The following is a 19,230-nucleotide window of genomic DNA, read 5'->3' on the forward strand; positions in this document are numbered from 1 at the left end:
CACAGACGTATCTGTCTTAGTCTTACCTGTCCCCTGGTTGCTTGTAGAGGCTACTGGAACCAAACCATAGGAAGGGAGCTGCATGTATGGGTTTATAGTGTAACCTAACCCTTGAGGTGGTGCTACCGGAGTTAACCTGTCCGCTATTGAAGATAGAGTCTTTGCGAACATATTCCATGGTGGCTCTGTTGGTGGCTGAACCAACTCCTGTTTTTTACTTCGCTGAAAAGCGAAACAGTTTGCACACAAACCCTCATAAGTGACTAATTGATTCATATCAATTACCCCTGACTTACAAGATAAGCATGTTAGGGCTGTAGGAGTGCTTGATAAATTCTCATCACTTTTGCCACTCACAGACATGGTAATAATCTGTTATTGACTACACAATTTGTGACTGAAAAACATCCTATATGTCAGTATATAGAGGCGAGATCAATCTGACCACAGTGCACCTGATTTGAAGGTCAGAACAGGACTGACATTATCACAGAAAAGTCAGCACACATACTAGCAGTCAGTCACATGTTAAAGCATTAGACATTGCCATATGAGAATACAACCTCCATAACAACTTATACATAAGTAGGAAAATTGTACTTGATTTAACTGGTTCTTTTTTCAACACAACATGCAGAAAACACAGTAATATACAGGTCTCATATGCAATAGGTACTAAAAATTAACAATGCATACTAAGAAGTAGAGAATTTTTAGTACTGTATACCCTGCCTCCAGAGAGCGGGATACAGGGAGACTCACCACACTTCCATATCCAAGCAAATACGCTCGTAAGATGCTGAGTGGATTCAGACGCTACTGGTGTACACTGCCGCTCTTGGTAACGGATATCGGACACGGACGCTCACCAACAGACACGGACGCTGAGCGACTTCCACGTGTATGCAGACGCTAAGGCCTGCGACTTGGTCTGGCGGGTTTATCTCCAGTGTACACAACTGCAGCGTCTAAGCTGCAACAGAGTACCCACGTGGTAGCGTCTGAGCCTGAAGTGAGGTCAGTTCATGAAACGAGAGACACGCAGGAACTGGCCATGAACTCAGAGGAGGGGCGGCCAGGAGAGCGTCTGAATCCCCCTGTTGACTTAAACTCCCAGGATCGCAGCCTCTACCTAGACCTGGCGCCTATGATCATAGGAGCGTAGCGCTGTCGCACTCTAGATGTTCAGCGCATCAACACACTGTTTGTAGTCTCCACCAAATCAGTGTAGCTGTGTCCTGACCCCTCTAGTAAGAGGAAGTCCATAGACTCACCGTCTCCCCATGCTCCGGCCACAGCCTGGTTACGTCTGCTGGACCTGCTAGAACATCCGACACAGACGCCCGTCGAGACAGCACTGATACCCGAAGGTAAGCGTTGTTGCGACCCGGTGGGGAGTTGTTGGAGCGACTCTTTCTAGTATGCGTTTAAGACGCTGTTAAGAGAAGTCGCTCAAAAAAACAATATAGTAAGTCTATTAAAATAAAATAATAAAAGCTTGAGGCTGCTCGCACAGCAGCCCTGTGACCATGCGGCTTCCTGCCGCACCAAGCGAAAAACTGATCTGACTGAGTCAGTGGGCGGGACTATATAGTGGAGGCCCCAATGCATCCTGGAAGGCCAGAAAGCTTGTGACCGTGTTGGTGCCATTTTCGCTGTCGCTCGACAATATCCCAATGTTATCCTGTGGATAATCCTGTGGACCCAGCCAGAGAAAAGACTATTAAACCCAAAAAGATAGCATAAGTACAAAAGGGGCAAAGTACAATAACTCACTATCTTTCTGGGAAGCAGAGGTGAGTCACAGGGAGGGTAAGGGAGTGCAGTAGTTAATAATTTAGTATCCACCATCATAGGCGCAGGAACAGTTGGGACAAGGGGACAGCTTGCCCTCCCAAACAAAAATTTGAGAGGCGCCAAAGTACTGGGTCGTAGGGCATAGTACAGTGCAGATAAACAGTTAATACAGGCAAGTGTCAGGACGGAGATAATACCCTTTCCAGCTGCTCCATCACCTCCTTCACCACTTCTCTCCTCCCATGCCTGCCTCCAGGGTCCTACTTTCCCCCTGCAGCCAGCTCCAACCCTTACAGTGTGTGGTTAGGTACTGTTACTGCTATCATCTGCTGCCTGTGTCTGTTTATGTACAGAGTGATGCCATTTTGGAAAGGGCAGACAGAATCCTCATGGAATGTTGATGGAGTTGGAATGCACTGGCGACCATTACAGTGCACACAGAGACAGGAATCAAGGTATAACTTGTAGGTGAATTGGGGGGGGGGGGGGGGGGGAAGAATGCAGGGAGGGCAGAGTTGAGCATTAAAATTGTGTCTTTTCAGGGAATGTTTGAAACCATACAGGCTGGTAGACACACAGGGTATTTAATGAAGACGCAAGGCCATACTCAGAGAAATTGCAGAAGCGGAGGAGATCTCCAAGGGTGATGGTGTAAAGATAGGCTTAATTACCATACCCTCCCTTTAAACTGGTATGATCATGGATTACACAGGTTCAGTGGCTGATTAAAACAAGGTGAAATGCTTTAAGTCAGCCAGCCACAGATCCGGTTATTCATTTGTGTCCCAGTTTAAAGGGATAGTATGGAAAGCCTGTGTTTAGAGAGAACAGAAGTGGAACAACAGAGGCCTTATGGCCACAGAATTTAGAAAAAGGAATATAAAATGCAAATAATTCCAGGTCTATGGTGTCAAGTACAACACAGATCCCAAGGGCTCCCAAAAGGCTTTATACAAGGATGAATCATCTTTATAAGTGTAGGGCCATCCATAGCGGCCAAACGAGTCCCATTCAGCGGGACCCACTTGACCGCAAGGAGACTGCACATGGGCGCCTATGCAGGCACCCACACATGTGCGGTAGTCCCGCCACCGCTGTATCCAATGGCAGCATGCTGTGGTTGGGCCAGATGATAGGACAGTGGGATTTCAATGAGAACACATACATTTCAATGTATGTGTTCACACAGTGCAGCTATGCAGCATAAAAAAAATAAAACAATAAATCAAGAATATGGGGCAATGCTAGAATAAAATAGTCTTCCAGATGAAGGAGATTCATTCTGTGGTGCAAATCCAATAGTAAATAAAAGTTGTTCACTAGATTAAGTAAGCCAACATCTTATCAGAGATGCCACTTATTTCTCAGCAATGATGATCAATCTAAACACAATCAATGACAACTCAATATAAATATCAATGAAAGGGCATCCAGATTTGGATGAAGAATCAGCCCCTGGTGCAGAAGATTAGAAGAGCATTCCCCAAATTATTTTTTTTTTTAAATAGGCGACTAGGCCGCTCTTATATCCACTGCTTCCTTCCTGAACTTCCATATGGTGCAGCCATTGACAGATAAAGGTGGGAACACATACCTCATCTGGAATATTCATTGTACCCACAGAGTATCTATTCCTTCTGTCAATGGAACCTTTGTTTAAACCCCATTCTCCTGGATGGAACAGACATTGGCGAAGCTAATCCTCGATGATGTTGCCTTTGCACAACAAAGGATAGGAAAGGGTCTTTTGTCCATGGTATGACTGCTAATACTTCCAACATGGTCTTGCTTCTGGTGCTACCAGTTCATGAAAGCAAATCTTTTCAGATTGTTGGAAAATATTCTAAGGATGCCACATTGTCCTCAATTCTAGAATGTTTACATGCAGTTGCCTTTCACTCAGTACCCACTTGAGGCGCTAAAGTCAGTTGTGAGCAATAAATTCCGGTTCTGAGAAAGAAAAACATCCTTCACCCATGTATCTTTCCACCGAATGAGGATTCCCTGGTGATTTGCCAGCATGATGGACTTAATCTATTGATTGCAATAGATTTGATAAGCTTTTATTGTATTACACATTCTGAAAAGAGAATGCCTATGGTGGAGAAGAACATCCCAAGGAGGCAGAGGAAACCCCATATGAATTCCCCATTACTTGAGAACTATCAAAACATTGGGGAAGTTCATTAGAACTGTATAAATATACAGTATGAATAAGACTGGGGTACTGTAAGTGATGACTTAGAACTAAAAGCCTGAGAATACAATTATGTTAAGTAATGAATAAAGAATCCTGTAGATCAGTAGTTCTCAAACTCGGTCCTCAATGTACCCCTAACAGTCCAGGTTTTAAAGATATCCACGCTAAAGCATAAATTATTTTATCAGTCCATTGGATTATACCACCTGTGCAAAAGCATGGCTATTTTTAAAATTGGCCTGTTGGGGTACATTAAGGACCATTTGAGAACCACTGCTGTAGATCTATTGAGGTAGCAATGTGAAGAGAGACTCCCTTTTCTATAGCTTTAAGAACAAACCTAAGTTTCAATGTGTAAGTGGATTTAGTAAATTAATTGATCGAGTACAACAAATACAGGATGCTATGGAACACACCTGCATATATTTCTACAAGTTTATGCAAAATTACATGTATTGAGTTTTCTTTTTTCTTCACTTTCCTCAGGGGTGGGGGGAGGGTAGAGGTGTTTGATTCCAGAAAACTTAGGCAAAATCTAAATTACCTCCAACAGATATAGTTTTAGAATCCACTTTATAAGATGAGGACCCCAAAATTCCATCAGATCCAAGAGAGTCTAGTAACAGTTGCAAGATTTCCTTGCTGCCAGGAGCTGGTAGTTGATACAACAGGTCCCCTCTGCACACTATAGAGCCACTCCTAGTGATAAAAAATGAATTGCATAAGACACTCTCTGTTTAAATTTCAATATATACAGAAGCATTATTTTAGTATACTTTTGTAACATACAGGTAATTGAATAATAAATTGGTTGTATTTATCCTTGAGGCGCTACCTACAGAAACTCACTTGTACAACCTTGCTTCTCACCTTTTCTTGAACCAAAACCACAGGCAGAGGGGCAAAGATCCCACAAACAATATGAAGACAGTAAGGCCACACAGAAATTGGGGACACTACTGAATATTAAATTGTGTTTTTTTTTTTGTTTTTTTATTAACCACTTAACTTGGAGAAAGAAAAAAAAAATCCCCAAAAACTGGTCAGAAATTGTATATTGTTCCCAGAGCAAAAAATAAACCAACGGTGGGGCAGCATACACAGTTTCCCACCCCCAGTGCCAAACGATGTCCCCCTTGTCACAGCCCATCCCCCTAACCATATTGCAGAGTGCAGCAGAGCGCGGGGTCAAGGGGACTGATCAACACCTCTCCCTGCTGCTGGTGATCTCTGCACATGCAGAGATCAGCATAGTTGTGCTGGATGGGGAACATTCCCCAGTTAGTATTAGCCCCACTCGCACAGAATTCTCAGGAGTGATGTCAGGGGTACAGACCGCAATATCACTCCCAGTGGGCTGGAGTCAGTTTACAGGTTGTGTTTGAAACATTAGCAGTCTATGGGCCCAATTCAGATCTGATCTCTGGGCTGCTATTTTTGCTGTCCTGTGATTAGATAGTTGCCACCAACAGGGGGAGTGTAAATTGGCCGTGCAAGTGTGCGATCGCATGTGTAGCTGAGCTGCAAAAAAACACTTTGTGCAGTCTGTGCGCAACCCAGGACTTACTCCTCCAGTGCGATGAGAACAGGCTGATCGGGGCTGATGTCAGACAACCTCCCAGAAAATGCTTGGGCACACCTGCGTTTTCTAGAACACTCCCAGTAAACTGTCAGTTGCCATCCACAAATGGCCTCTTCCTGTCAATCACCTTGCAAATGCCGTGCGATTGGCTTTTTCGCACTATCCTGTAGCTGACCGGCGATGCTCGTTGTTGTCCGATGCACGTGCGCATTGCAGTGCATACGCAGTTAGGATCTGATCGGCCACTAAGCAGCAATCAGATCTGAATTACCCCCTATGTACTGAGCTTTGGAAAGAGAAAGTAGGCAGAGATAAAGTTCCAGCAAATCCGCTCCTACTGTAACTTAATCCGATCCTACTGTAACTGCCATGTTATGGGCTGTGTTTGAAAAACTACATTTACAGTAGGAACGGATTGGTTGGTACTTTATTGCTCTCTAAGCTTTGATACATATGCCCCGTGGGCTGTTACTGCTTCCCTCTGACCTCCGATTCTACTGCCATCTCTTTTTACTGCTCTGCTTCGTTAGACCTTGATTGCGCTACTTTCCTTAATTAACTTGTCAATTCCCTGCTCTTTGTGTTTGTCTGCTGCATCTCCCTGCTTCTAATACTTCCTCTCGCTCTCCTACGTGAAACCACTTCCTGGCCCATCTCCTCCCTCACACTTCTCCACAACACTCTGCCACGTGCCTAACCACCTGACATGACTAAATGATTTTTTTGAACAGCTGCAGAGGCAGCTGGGAAATGTAGTCCATTGTTTGCCTATTTAATGGCAGGTGCATTCATTGTAGCATGATGCCAAGTTTAAGTAGTAACCCCTCGCACAGCAGGGTATTATACCTGTCTATAGCAATGTTACTTTATTATGGCAAGTAATCACACTTTATTATAAATTATGCTTGTCCCTTAAGATCATAGTTTTGAAGCGCTTAAGCTCCAGCCTCCGTATTTCCTTTTTACATACCACCCTTCTCCTTACACAGCCTACAAAATAGGCTGAATACTGTACAAGGAAATCTCTTCACTAGGGAGGATCATTGCTGTGCACCTCTTCATTTGTGACCACTGTTCCTAGGATTTTGCAATGATCCTTAAGCAAGCCTCATTTAAATGCCAAAGTAGACCCTCTGATGATTCTAAGTTTGCTGCATCAGCAATTTAGAAAGATCAGATAACAAGGACAGCCATGTGCCAATGTTTTTTTTTTTTTTTTTTTTTTAACATTGGTCAAACAATGTGGAGGTTTTGTTGGTAGGAAACTTGCACAACTACAAACATTTCAGAAGTTACAGTAGCCTACATTAAAATAAATAAAAACACGGTTGAAACTTACTTGAATTCCCGGATTATCACCTGGAGTGGTTTGTGGTCATGCAGCTCAGACTGAACCTACAAGATCACAAGATATAGAGATGCATATCAACATCAGGGCTTTGTCCTTGCACCTGGAACTTGTCTACAGGTACCTGCACCAAAACTTGTGGCGACTATAAAGTCACACGCATGCACAGACTAAATATTTTCTGGCATCTTTGTTTCTAGCTATGCCAGTACAACATGTTTTCCTGAGCCATCCTTAAATCCAAATACCATTATCTATCATTGATGCAATAGGTGCCTTAGCTATCAGGTACAGTCTGTGTTCCTATGATATATATTACCTTGTGTCTTGTAAGTTTGTATAAAACAAGTGTTCATGTAGTTTGCTCAAAGGTGTGTAAGCAAGTTGGAGGGCAACAGTTTGGACTCACAGATCTATTTCTCCTGTGGCCGCTCCTGCAATTCCCAAGGGTCCCCCATTAGGTATAACAATTGTTAAACAGCTGCTATCCAGTATGTCACTGTATTAAGTAGATTGAAAAGTCATGTTTTCCCTCTGTGGAAGTCAGTGACAAGAAAAGTGCGAAATGAAATGCCTGACAATGGACTTTTTCAAAGAAAATGGTCCATATTACAGTATAGCCATCGCTGTGGTAAACCAAACAGGCAGGGATTCCAATGCATGGGTGCAAGGGCGTTCTACAGTATAGCTCATAGGGAAACCTCAATAAAAGCAGGGGATGCTGCAGAAAAGACTAATAGATAAGAGCCATGGGACTTGTCAGTTCTGTACCCCTTTGCAATGTACTTGAATTCATTACATTGAATGTAGAAGAAGGACTTTATTTTACAAGTTTGACCAGTAAATATGGTAGAAGCTGAAAATGGCTACAAAACAGCATTTGCAGCTAAATGTTATAATTAATATAGGCTTAAGACATTCAAGTCCATTGCCTACAATCCTCCATTGGAGTGTTCACTATATTGAGTGCAGGCAACCTTTACTTGATTAGTTATTCACCAAAATGCTATGTTTGTACCACCAGCCCCTCTAAGCCATCTGAATGCTAGTCACTTCAAATACAGAAATCACCAAGAGGTTCTGTGATTTATACAGGACACTGAAATCAAAAAGACAACTTATCATGAGGTACTCAAATAATTACACCCAGAGAAAATGTTAAGGGGAAGTATTACTTCCCCGTAGGGTTGTAGTAGAGCCATTACAACAGAGACAATAGAGATCAATACAGCAAGGGAATTTGAACATGATTGATATAGACATGAAACTATTTTAAACATTAAGGCAAATAAAAATACAAAAGTGAAATCTCAAATAGGGCAGATGTATTAAGCCTTGAAAAGTGATAAAGCAGTGATAAAACAGTGATAAGTGCAAGGAGATAACACAACAGCCAGTCAGCTCCTGTCAATTTACATATAGGAGCCGATTGGCTGGTGCGTTGTCACTTTGTACTTATCACTGCTTTATTACTTCTCCAGGCTTAATACATCTGGCCCAAGGTCTGAAGTTTTAAAGACTAACATTAGGAAAACTGGAGGGGTCATGTGGTGCTTATATAAAGTAATATTGTAGGTTTGGAAAAATATAATTTTAGAGGATAAGTTGTCTTCATTACCAGGTATGTACTACCTTTACTACACATACTGTATCATTATGCAGGGACACTCAGAAAATTTCTCCAAATATAAAAAAGAATTTCACAGGTATAAATATTGTACAATACTACTAAGCGTGTAGCTGCATACATACATTTATTATTTATTTATTTATTACCAGTTATTTATATAGCGCACACATATTCCGCAGCATTGTACAGAGAATATTTGCCCATTCACATCAGTCCCTGACCCAATGGAGCTTACATTCTATATTCCTTACCACATGTACACGCAGTCACATTCACGCTAGGGTTAAATTTGCTGGGATCCAATTAACCAACCAGTATATTTTTGGATTGTGGGAGGAAACCGGAATACCCAGAGGAAACCCACGCAAGTACGGGGAGAATATACAAACTCCACACAGTTAGGGCCACGGTGAGAATCTAACCCATGACCTCAGTGCTGTGAGGCAATAATGCTTACCATTACACCATCCGTACTGCCCATAAATAATGCTATACACAACAATGACCACCATTCATGATAGTAATCCAATTTCAAATAGATCAGGTTTTACCAGACATGCCAACAAATACAGTCAGAGGTTATTTAAGTCAAACCTTACACATCACACCTGTGTGGTCAACAAATGCACCCAGCAACTCACCACCATTGATAGATCTTTGCTAAGTATCTGGGATTCTGGTGAGGACATATCCAACAATTTTACCACAAATGGTTGGTTTATCACACGAAAAAGAATGGAGTGAACTTTCAACTCACTGAGCTTACCTGAAAAGAGCAAGCACAAACATAGTATATATAGACAATGAATCGGTTTAGGAAACAATGAACAGAAAAAAACAAAACTAAAAAACAAAAACAAAATATATATATATATTTTTCAGTAACAATACTAACCACCGGCCACAGTGACTGAGCTGAAGTCCACAGATCTATTAACAAGAGGCAGCAGGGTTGATAGCAGAGACTGCACATTTATATGGACAGGAGAGTTCAGATACAGGAAACCTTTGACTTCTAGATCACCATATACATCTCTAGGAAAATGAAGTCAGCACTGTAGAGTCAAGCTTGGTAAAAGACACATTTTTGGTAACAATTGAAATATGCCTGCTTTCTCACCCAATACAAACTGTTTAATCCACCTGTGACTAATGATCGGCATACACTGTACAACTACAAATTATCTGGCTGATCCACCTGTTTAACATCATATCAGGCGTGCCCTGTTTATTGAGAAGAACAATATATTTAAATGGAGAGAGTTGGATAGAAAAGAAAAAATAAAAGGAACCTTTTCTACTCCTGATGGTCATCTAATATTTGCAGGGCTGCCATCAGAAATTGTGGGGCCCGGGACTGACAAAATAGACAGAGCCCCTCTCCCCCCCCCCCCCCCCCCCTAAAAAAAAATCTCACTACTCTACCCCTATGTGATGTCATACATTGTGAAGTTACATATAGGTGGAGTGTTGCAGACCTACAGGATTGGTTCCGAGATCTGATGCGCAGGGAAGGCTCGTTTCAAGACGTCCTTCCTGCGCATCAGCCTGATGGTGATTCACAAACTGGTGCAGCTCTACATGTATTGGAGATAGGAGTCAGGGGAGGGCACCCCTCTCTGTAAGGGCCTGGGACTCCAGTCTCCACGGTCCCCCCCGATGGCTGCCCTAAATATTGGTGAGATTTTATACAGTTTTGAATTCTAGGAATAACAAACATACTTATTTTTATGTTTGTTTTGAAGCACCATATTTATCTGGTTTCGTAGGTTTAAATTGAGGTTATTGGGAGACCTATATATAAAAACAGGCTGCAGATTAAAGGGCCCTACAGACTGGGCAACCCGCCGCCGACGGGCAACACGGCGGCAGGGGGAGTGAAATTCCTATGACCTGTTAAAACAGTTATTAAATCTGATCGAACTGAATGCTTTATGTTTGCCTTGTTCACCGCACAATTCCACAATTCCTACTATATATGGGAGTTTATATTTAATCTCTTTTCAGGTTATTTGAAAATCCGCTTTATTCTTGATCATATGTATTCTACATGTTCTTTGGAGCGAAACCACAATACGAAAACATTTGTTATGTTTCAGATAACAACTTGTCAAACCACTATCACTCCGTTTGGGGCCCATTCATCCAGCCCAGGGGCGGATTGGCCCACCAGGATACCGTGACAGATTCCGATGGGCCGGTCCTATACCCCCTCACCTAGGCTGATTCACAGTCAGGCTGGGCTGGCTCACACTGCTTCCAGTACTTGCAGTTCATTAGAACGCAATCCGGAAGTTACAGATGGGTCCATGTTTATTTTGGCCTTTTGATAGGATTAACGGAGACTGGGCAGTCAGACTTAATCCCCTGCTGTATTGTTCTCTGTATTGTATTGCAGCTGAGAACAATAGATGAAGGGTTTATGTAAATAAACCATGGTGTGCTTAGGCGCTGCAAAGAAGCCAAGATAACCGTGGATCTATCTTTAGGCTAAAAGTGGTGAAGCTGTTCCACCAACGGAGCACCTGGAGAAAATTAACCAGCCCAGCAGCATCCTCTCCCTGGCCAAAGGTCTCTTCAACGAGCCCGGCTCAGAAGCAGCAGCATAGCGATGGTCGGAGCCGGGTTAACTACACCGGCCGCCACCCTAGCTCCCATACTCTCACTGAACTGGCCAAAGCGGCAACTGAGCACTGAAGGGGACCCGGGAAAGAGGTTTTCTCTGACGTCCTAAGTGGATGCTGGGACTCCGTAAGGACCATGGGGAATAGCAGCTCCGCAGGAGACTGGGCACAACTAAAGAAAGCTTTAGGACTACCTGGTGTGCACCGGCTCCTCCCACTATGACCCATCCGGCTGAGCTGGATGCACACTAGGGGCTCTCCTGAGCTCCTAGAAAGAAAGTATATTTTAGGTTTTTTATTTTACAGTGAGATCTGCTGGCAACAGACTCACTGCAGCGAGGGACTAAGGGGAGAAGAAGTGAACCTACCTAACTGGTGGTAGCTTGGGCTTCTTAGGCTACTGGACACCATTAGCTCCAGAGGGATCGACCACAGGACCCGACCTCGATGTTCGGTCCCGGAGCCGCGCCGCCGGCCCCCTTACAGAGCCAGAAGCAAGAAGTGTTCCGGAAAATCGGCGGCAGAAGACTTCTGTCTTCAACAAGGTAGCGCACAGCACTGCAGCTGTGCGCCATTGCTCCTCATGCACACCTCACACTCCGGTCACTGATGGGTGCAGGGCGCTGGGGGGGGCGCCCTGAGGGCAATATAATACACCTTGGCTGGCAAATCATCACAATATATAGTCCCAGGGCTATATATGTGATAAATTACCCCTGCCAGAATCCATGAAAAAAGCAGGAGAAAAGTCCGCCGAAAAAGGGGCGGGGCTATCTCCCTCAACACACTGGCGCCATTTTTTCTTCACAGTGCAGCTGGAAGACAGCTCCCCAGGCTCTCCCCTGTAGTTTTCAGGCTCAAAGGGTTAAAAAGAGAGGGGGGGCACTAAATTTAGGCGCAATATGTGTATACAAGCAGCTATTGGGGGAAAAAATCACTCAGTTATAGTGTTAATCCCTGCATTATATAGCGCTCTGGTGTGTGCTGGCATACTCTCTCTCTGTCTCCCCAAAGGACTTTGTGGGGTCCTGTCCTCAATCAGAGCATTCCCTGTGTGTGTGCGGTGTGTCGGTACGGCTGTGTCGACATGTTGGATGAGGAAGGTTACGTGGAAGCGGAGCAGAGGCAGATAAATGGGATGTCGCCCCCTGTGGAACCGACACCAGAGTGGATGGATAGGTGGAAGGTATTAACCGACAATGTCAACTCCTTACATAAAAAGCTGGATGACGTAACAGCTGTGGGACAGCCGGCTTCTCAACCCGCGCCTGCCCAGGCGTCTCAAAGGCCATCAGGGGCTCAAAAAACGCCCGTTACCTCAGATGGCAGACACAGATGTCGGCACGGAGTCTGACTCCAGTGTTGACGAGGTTGAGACATATACACAATCCACTAGGAACATCCGTTGCATGATCTCGGCAATGAAAAATGTGTTACACATTTCTGACATGAACCCAAGTACCACATAAAAGGGGTTTTATGTTTGGGGAGAAAAAGCAGCCAGTGTTTTGTTCCCCCATCAGATGAGTGAATGAAGTGTGTAAAGAGCGTGGGTTCCCCCGATAAGAAAATGGTAATTTCTAAAAAGTTACTGCTGGCGTACCCTTTCCCACCAGAGGATAGGTCACGTTGGGAGATATCCCCTAGGGTGGATAAGGCGCTCACACGTTTGTCAAAAAAGGTGGCACTGCCGTCTTGGGATACGACCACTTTGAAGGAGCCTGCTGATAAAAAGCAGGAGACTATCCTGAAGTCTGTATATACACACTCAGGTACTATACTGAGACCTGCATTTGCCTCAGCATAAATAGTGCTGCTGCAGCGTGGTCTGATACCCTGTCAGATAATATTAATACCCTAGACAGGGATAATATTTTGCGAACATAGAGCATATTAAAGACGTCGTCTTATATATGAAGGATGCACAGAGGGATATTTGCCGGCTGGCATCCAGAATTAATGCAATGTCCAGTCTGCCAGGAGGGTATTAGAGACCCGGCAGTGGACAAGTGATGCTGCCTTTAAAAGGCACATGGAGATTCTGCCTTATAAGGGTGAGGAATTGTTTGGGGATGGTCTCTGGGACCTCGTATCCACAGCAACAGCTGGGAAGAAAAATTTTTTACCTCCGGTTTCCTCACAGCCTAAGAAAGCACCGTATTTTCAGGTACAGTCCTTTCGGCTTCAGAAAAGCAAGGGGGTCAAAGGCGCTTCCTTTCTGCACAGAGACAAGGGAAGAAGGAAAAAGCTGCACCAGACAGCCAGTTCCCAGGATCAAAAATCTTCCCCCGCTTCCTCTGAGTCCACCGCATGACGCTGGGGCTCCACAGGTGGAGACAGGTGCGGTGGGGGCGCATCTCGGGAACTTCAGGGACCAGTGGGCTTGCCCACAGGTGGATCCCTAGGTTCTGCAAGTAGTATCACAGGGATACAGGCTGGAGTTCGAGGCGACTCCCCCTCGCCGTTACCTCACATCAGCCTTGCCTGCTGCCCTCGGAGAAAATGAGGTAGTACTAGGCGGCAATTCACAAGCTGTACTTTCAGCAGGTGAAATCAAGGTACCCCTCCTTCAACAAGGCCGGGGTTACTATTCCAAAATGTTGTGGTACCGAAACCAGACGGTTCGGTGAGACCCATTCTAAAATTGAAATCCTTGAATACTTATATACGAAGGTTCAAGTTCAAAATGGAATCGCTCAGGGCGATTATTGCAAGCCTGGAGAATTTCATGGTATCACTGGACATCAAGGATGCTTACCTGCATGTCCCTATTTACCCTCTTCACCAGGAGTACCTCAGAATTGTGGTACAGGATGGTCATTACCAATTCCAGACGTTGCCGTTGGTCTGTCCCCGGCACCGAGGGTATTTACCAAGGTAATGGCCGAAATAATTATCCCGTGCTTGGACGATCTCCTTATAAAGGCGAGGTCCAGGGAGCAGTTGTTCGTCGGAGTAGCACTCTCTCGGGAAGTGCTACAACAGCACGGCTGGATTCTGAATATTCCAAAGACGCAGCTGGTTCCTACGACGCGTCTACTGTTCCTGGGTATGGTTCTGGACACAGAACAGGATAAAAAGGGTTTCTCCCGGAGGAGAAGTCCTAGGAGTTGTCGTCTATAGACAGAGACCTCCTAATACAAATACAGGTGTCGGTGCATCAATGCACGCGAGCCCTGGGAAAGATGGTAGCTTCTTACGAAGAAATTCCATTCGCCAGGTCCCATGCAAGGATCTTCCAGTGGGATCTGTTGGACAAGTGGTCCGGGTCGCATCTTCAGATGCATCGGCGGATAACCCTGTCTCCAAGGCCAGGGTGTCGCTGTTGTGGTGGCTGCAGAGTGCTCATCTTCTAGGGGGCCGCAGATTCGGCATACAGGACTGGGTCCTGGTGACCACGGATGCCAGCCTTCGAGGCTGGGGGGCAGTCACACAGGGAAGAAACTTCCAAGGACTATGGAAAAGTCAGGAGACTTCCCTACACATAAATATTCTGGAACTAAGGGCCATTTACAATGTCCTAAGTCAGGCTAGACCCTGCTTCAACACCGGCCGGTGCTGATCTAGTCAGACAACATCACGGCGGTCGCTCATGTAAACCGACAGGGCGGCACAAGAAGCAGGATGGCGATGGCAGAAGCCACAAGGATTCTCCGATGGGCGGAAAATCATGTGTTAGCACTGTCAGCAGTGTTCATTCCCGGAGTGGACAACTGGGAAGCAGACTTTCTCAGCAGACACGACCTCCACCCGGGAGAGTGGGGACTTCATCCAGAAGTCTTCCAAATGATTGTACACCGTTGGGAAAGGCCACAGGTGGACATGATGGCGTCCCGCCTCAACAAAAAGCTACAAAGATATTGCGCCAGGTCAAGGGACCATCAGGCGATAGCTGTGGACGCTCTGGTAACACCGTGGGTGTACCAGTCGGTGTATGTGTTCCCTTCTCTGCCTCTCTTACCCAGGGTAATGAGAATAATAAGAAGAAGGAGAGGAGTAAGAACTATACTCATTGTTCCGGATTGGCCAAGAAGAGCTTGGTACCCAGAACTCCAAGAAATGATCTCAGAGAACCCATGGCCTCTGCCACTCAGACAGGACCTGCTGCAGCAGGGGGCCTGTCTGTTCCAAGACGTACCGCGGCTGCGTTTGACGGCATGGCGGTTGAACGCTGGATCCTGAAGGAAAAGGGCATTCCGGAGGAAGTTATCCCTACGCTAATTAAAGCTAGGAAAGAAGTGACCGCAAACCATTATCACCGCATATGGCGGAAATATGTTGCGTGCTGTGAGGCCAGGAAGGCCCCACAGGAGGAATTTCAGCTAGGTCGATTTCTGCACTTCCTACAGTCAGGGTGACTATGGGCCTAAAATTGGGTTCCATTAAGGTCCAGATTTCGGCTCTATCGATTTTCTTCCAAAATAGAACTGGCTTCACTGTCTGAAGTTCAGACTTTTGTTAAGGGAATGCTGCATAGTCAGCCCCCGTTTGTGCCTCCAGTGGCACCGTGGGATCTCAACGTGGTGTTAGATTTCCTGAAGTCGCATTGGGTTGAGCCACTTAAATCAGTGGAGCTACAATACCTCACGTGGAAAGTGGTCATGCTGTTGGCCTTGGCGTCGGCCAGGCGTGTATCAGAATTGGCGGCTTTGTCATGCAAAAGCCCTTATCTGATTTTTTATATGGATAAGGCGGAATTGAGGACTCGTTCCCAATTCTTTCCTAAGGTGGTATCAGTTTTTCATGTGAACCAACCTATTGTGGTGCCTGCGGCTACTTGGAGGATTCCAAGTTACTGGACGTAGTCAGGGCCCTGAAAAGTATATGTTTCCAGGATGGCTGGAGTCAGGAAAACGGACTCGCTATTTATCCTGTATGCACCCAACAAGCTGGGTGCTCCTGCTTCTAAGCAGACTATTGCTCGCTGGATCTGTAGCACGATTCAGCTTGCACATTCTGCGGCTGGACTGCCACATCCTAAATCAGTGAAAGCCCATTCCACGAGGAAAGTGGGCTCTTCTTGGGCGGCTGCCCGAGGGGTCTCGGCTCCACAACTTTGCCGAGCAGCTACTTGGTCGGGGTCAAACACATTTGCTAAATTCTACAAGTTTGACACCCTGGCTGAGGAGGACCTAGAGTTTGCCCATTCGGTGCTGCAGAGTCATCCGCACTCTCCCGCCCGTTTGGGAGCTTTGGTATAATCCCCATGGTCCTTACGGAGTCCCAGCATCCACTTAGGACGTCAGAGAAAATAAGATTTTACTCACCGGTAAATCTATTTCTCGTAGTCCGTAGTGGATGCTGGGCGCCCATCCCAAGTGCGGATTGTCTGCAATACTTGTTTATAGTTATTGCCTAACTAAAGGGTTATTGTTGAGCCATCTGTTGAGAGGCTCAGTTATATTTCATACTGTTAACTGGGTATAGTATCACGAGTTACACGGTGTGATTGGTGTGGCTGGTATGAGTCTTACCCGGGATTCAAAATCCTTCCTTGTGTCAGCTCTTCCGGGCACAGTATCCTAACTGAGGTCTGGAGGAGGGTCATAGTGGGAGGAGCCAGTGCACACCAGGTAGTCCTAAAGCTTTCTTTAGTTGTGCCCAGTCTCCTGCGGAGCCGCTATTCCCCATGGTCCTTACGGAGTCCCAGCATCCACTACGGACTACGAGAAATAGATTTACCGGTGAGTAAAATCTTATTATTTTTAACTACATTATTTGCATTATCATGATGGTGTAAAAGGGTTAGGGCGTCCCCGGTCACAGTGTATGGTTTGGGGACTGGACTGGAGCAGGATGTACCTTGTTCTCAGGATACCAGCTGATCAGGCAGCACTCACAGCCAGCCCTGGGACAATCTCTAATGCAAAGTCATTCAGCCCTATAGCTGCCCAATGTCTGTTCATGATGATGGGCCTATTTATGTAATACTGTGGCTGCGTATGTAATGTGGTGGTTATGTATGTAATCAGGGGCAGATTGACCACTGGGACAGATTCCACTGTGCTGGTCTCCTGAGTTTCACTACTAGTGTGTGCTCCCCCTCCCTGTACTGTGCTGTATGGAGTGTGCGCTCCCCCCTCCCTGTACTGTATGGAGTGTGCACTCCCCCTCCCTGTACTGTGCTGTATGGAGTGTGGGCTCCCCCTCCCTGTACTGTGCTGTATGGGGTGTGCGCTCCCCCTTCCTGGAGTGTGCGCTCCCCCTCCCTGTACTGTGCTGTATGGAGTGTGCGCTCCCCCTCCCTGTACTGTGATGTATGGGGTGTGCGCTCCCCCTCCCTGTACTGTATGGAGTGTGCGCACCCCCTCCCTGGAGTGTGCGCGCCCCCTCCCTGTACTGTATGGAGTGTGCGCTCCCCCTCCCTGTACTGTGCTGTATGGAGTGCGCGCTCCCCCTCCCTGTACTGTGCTGTATGGGGTGCGCGCGCCCCCTCCCTGTACTGTGCTGTATGGAGTGTGCGCTCCCCCTCCCTGTACTGTGCTGTATGGAGTGTGCGCTCCCCCTCCCTGTACTGTGCTGTATGGAGTGTGCGCTCCCTGTACTGTGCTGTATGGAGTGTGCGCTCCCTGTACTGTGCTGTATGGAGTGTGCGCTCCCCCTCCCTGTACTGTGCTGTATGGAGTGTGCGCTCCCCCTCCCTGTACTGTGCTGTATGGAGTGTGCGCTCCCCCTCCCTGTACTGTGCTGTATGGAGTGTGCGCTCCCCCTCCCTGTGCTGTATGGAGTGTGCGCTCCCCCTCCCTGTACTGTGCTGTATGGAGTGTGCGCTCCCCCTCCCTGTACTGTGCTGTATGGAGTGTGCGCTCCCCCTCCCTTTACTGTGCTGTATGGAGTGTGCGCTCCCCCTCCCTGTACTGTGCTGTATGGAGTGTGCGCTCCCCCTCCCTGTACTGTGCGCTCCCCCTCCCTGTACTGTATGGAGTGTGCGCTCCCCCTCCCTGTACTGTGCTGTATGGAGTGTGCGCTCCCCCTCCCTGTACTGTGCTGTATGGAGTGTGCGCTCCCCCTCCCTGTACTGTGCTGTATGGAGTGTCCGCTCCCCCTCCCTGTACTGTGATGTATGTAGTGTCCGCTCCCCCTCCCTGTACTGTGCTTTATGGTGTGTGCGCTCCCCCTCCCTGTGCTGTATGGAGTGTGCGCTCCCCCTCCCTGTACTGTGATGTATGTAGTGTGTGCTCCCCTTCCCTGTACTGTGCTGTATGGAGTGTGCGCGCCCCCTCCCTGTACTGTATGGAGTGTGCGCTCCCCCTCCCTGTACTGTGCTGTATGGAGTGCGCGCTCCCCCTCCCTGTACTGTGCTGTATGGGGTGCGCGCGCCCCCTCCCTGTACTGTGCTGTATGGAGTGTGCGCTCCCCCTCCCTGTACTGTGCTGTATGGAGTGTGCGCTCCCCCTCCCTGTACTGTGCTGTATGGAGTGTGCGCTCCCCCTCCCTGTACTGTGCTGTATGGAGTGTGCGCTCCCCCTCCCTGTACTGTGCTGTATGGAGTGTGCGCTCCCCCTCCCTGTACTGTGCTGTATGGAGTGTGCGCTCCCCCTCCCTGTACTGTGCTGTATGGAGTGTGCGCTCCCCCTCCCTGTACTGTGCTGTATGGAGTGTGCGCTCCCCCTCCCTGTACTGTGCTGTATGGAGTGTGCGCTCCCCCTCCCTGTACTGTGCTGTATGGAGTGTGCGCTCCCCCTCCCTGTACTGTGCTGTATGGAGTGTGCGCTCCCCCTCCCTGTACTGTGCTGTATGGAGTGTGCGCTCCCCCTCCCTGTACTGTGCTGTATGGAGTGTGCGCTCCCCCTCCCTTTACTGTGCTGTATGGAGTGTGCGCTCCCCCTCCCTGTACTGTGCTGTATGGAGTGTGCGCTCCCCCTCCCTGTACTGTGCGCTCCCCCTCCCTGTACTGTATGGAGTGTGCGCTCTCCCTCCCTGTACTGTGCTGTATGGAGTGTGCGCTCCCCCTCCCTGTACTGTGCTGTATGGAGTGTGCGCTCCCCCTCCCTGTACTGTGCTGTATGGAGTGTCCGCTCCCCCTCCCTGTACTGTGATGTATGTAGT

At 47.0% G+C, this 19,230-nt stretch overlaps 1 protein-coding gene across 2 annotated transcripts in view; it reads right to left on the reverse strand.

Moving 5' to 3' along the window:
* Window positions 1-19,230, reverse strand: part of LOC134932162 (mucin-3B-like) — a 75,341-nt gene that overhangs the window by 24,617 nt on the left and 31,494 nt on the right. For both annotated transcript variants that reach the window (XM_063926310.1, XM_063926309.1), the window contains exons 7-10: window positions 9,453-9,592; window positions 9,199-9,323; window positions 6,919-6,974; window positions 4,542-4,696 (exon numbers count right to left, since the gene is read on the reverse strand). In XM_063926310.1, the coding sequence (XP_063782380.1) occupies window positions 4,542-4,696; window positions 6,919-6,974; window positions 9,199-9,323; window positions 9,453-9,592 (476 nt within the window). The remainder of the gene's footprint in view (window positions 1-4,541; window positions 4,697-6,918; window positions 6,975-9,198; window positions 9,324-9,452; window positions 9,593-19,230) is intronic.

The sequence above is a fragment of the Pseudophryne corroboree genome, chromosome 6 (assembly GCF_028390025.1).
Source record: "Pseudophryne corroboree isolate aPseCor3 chromosome 6, aPseCor3.hap2, whole genome shotgun sequence".
Classification (NCBI taxonomy): domain Eukaryota; kingdom Metazoa; phylum Chordata; class Amphibia; order Anura; family Myobatrachidae; genus Pseudophryne; species Pseudophryne corroboree.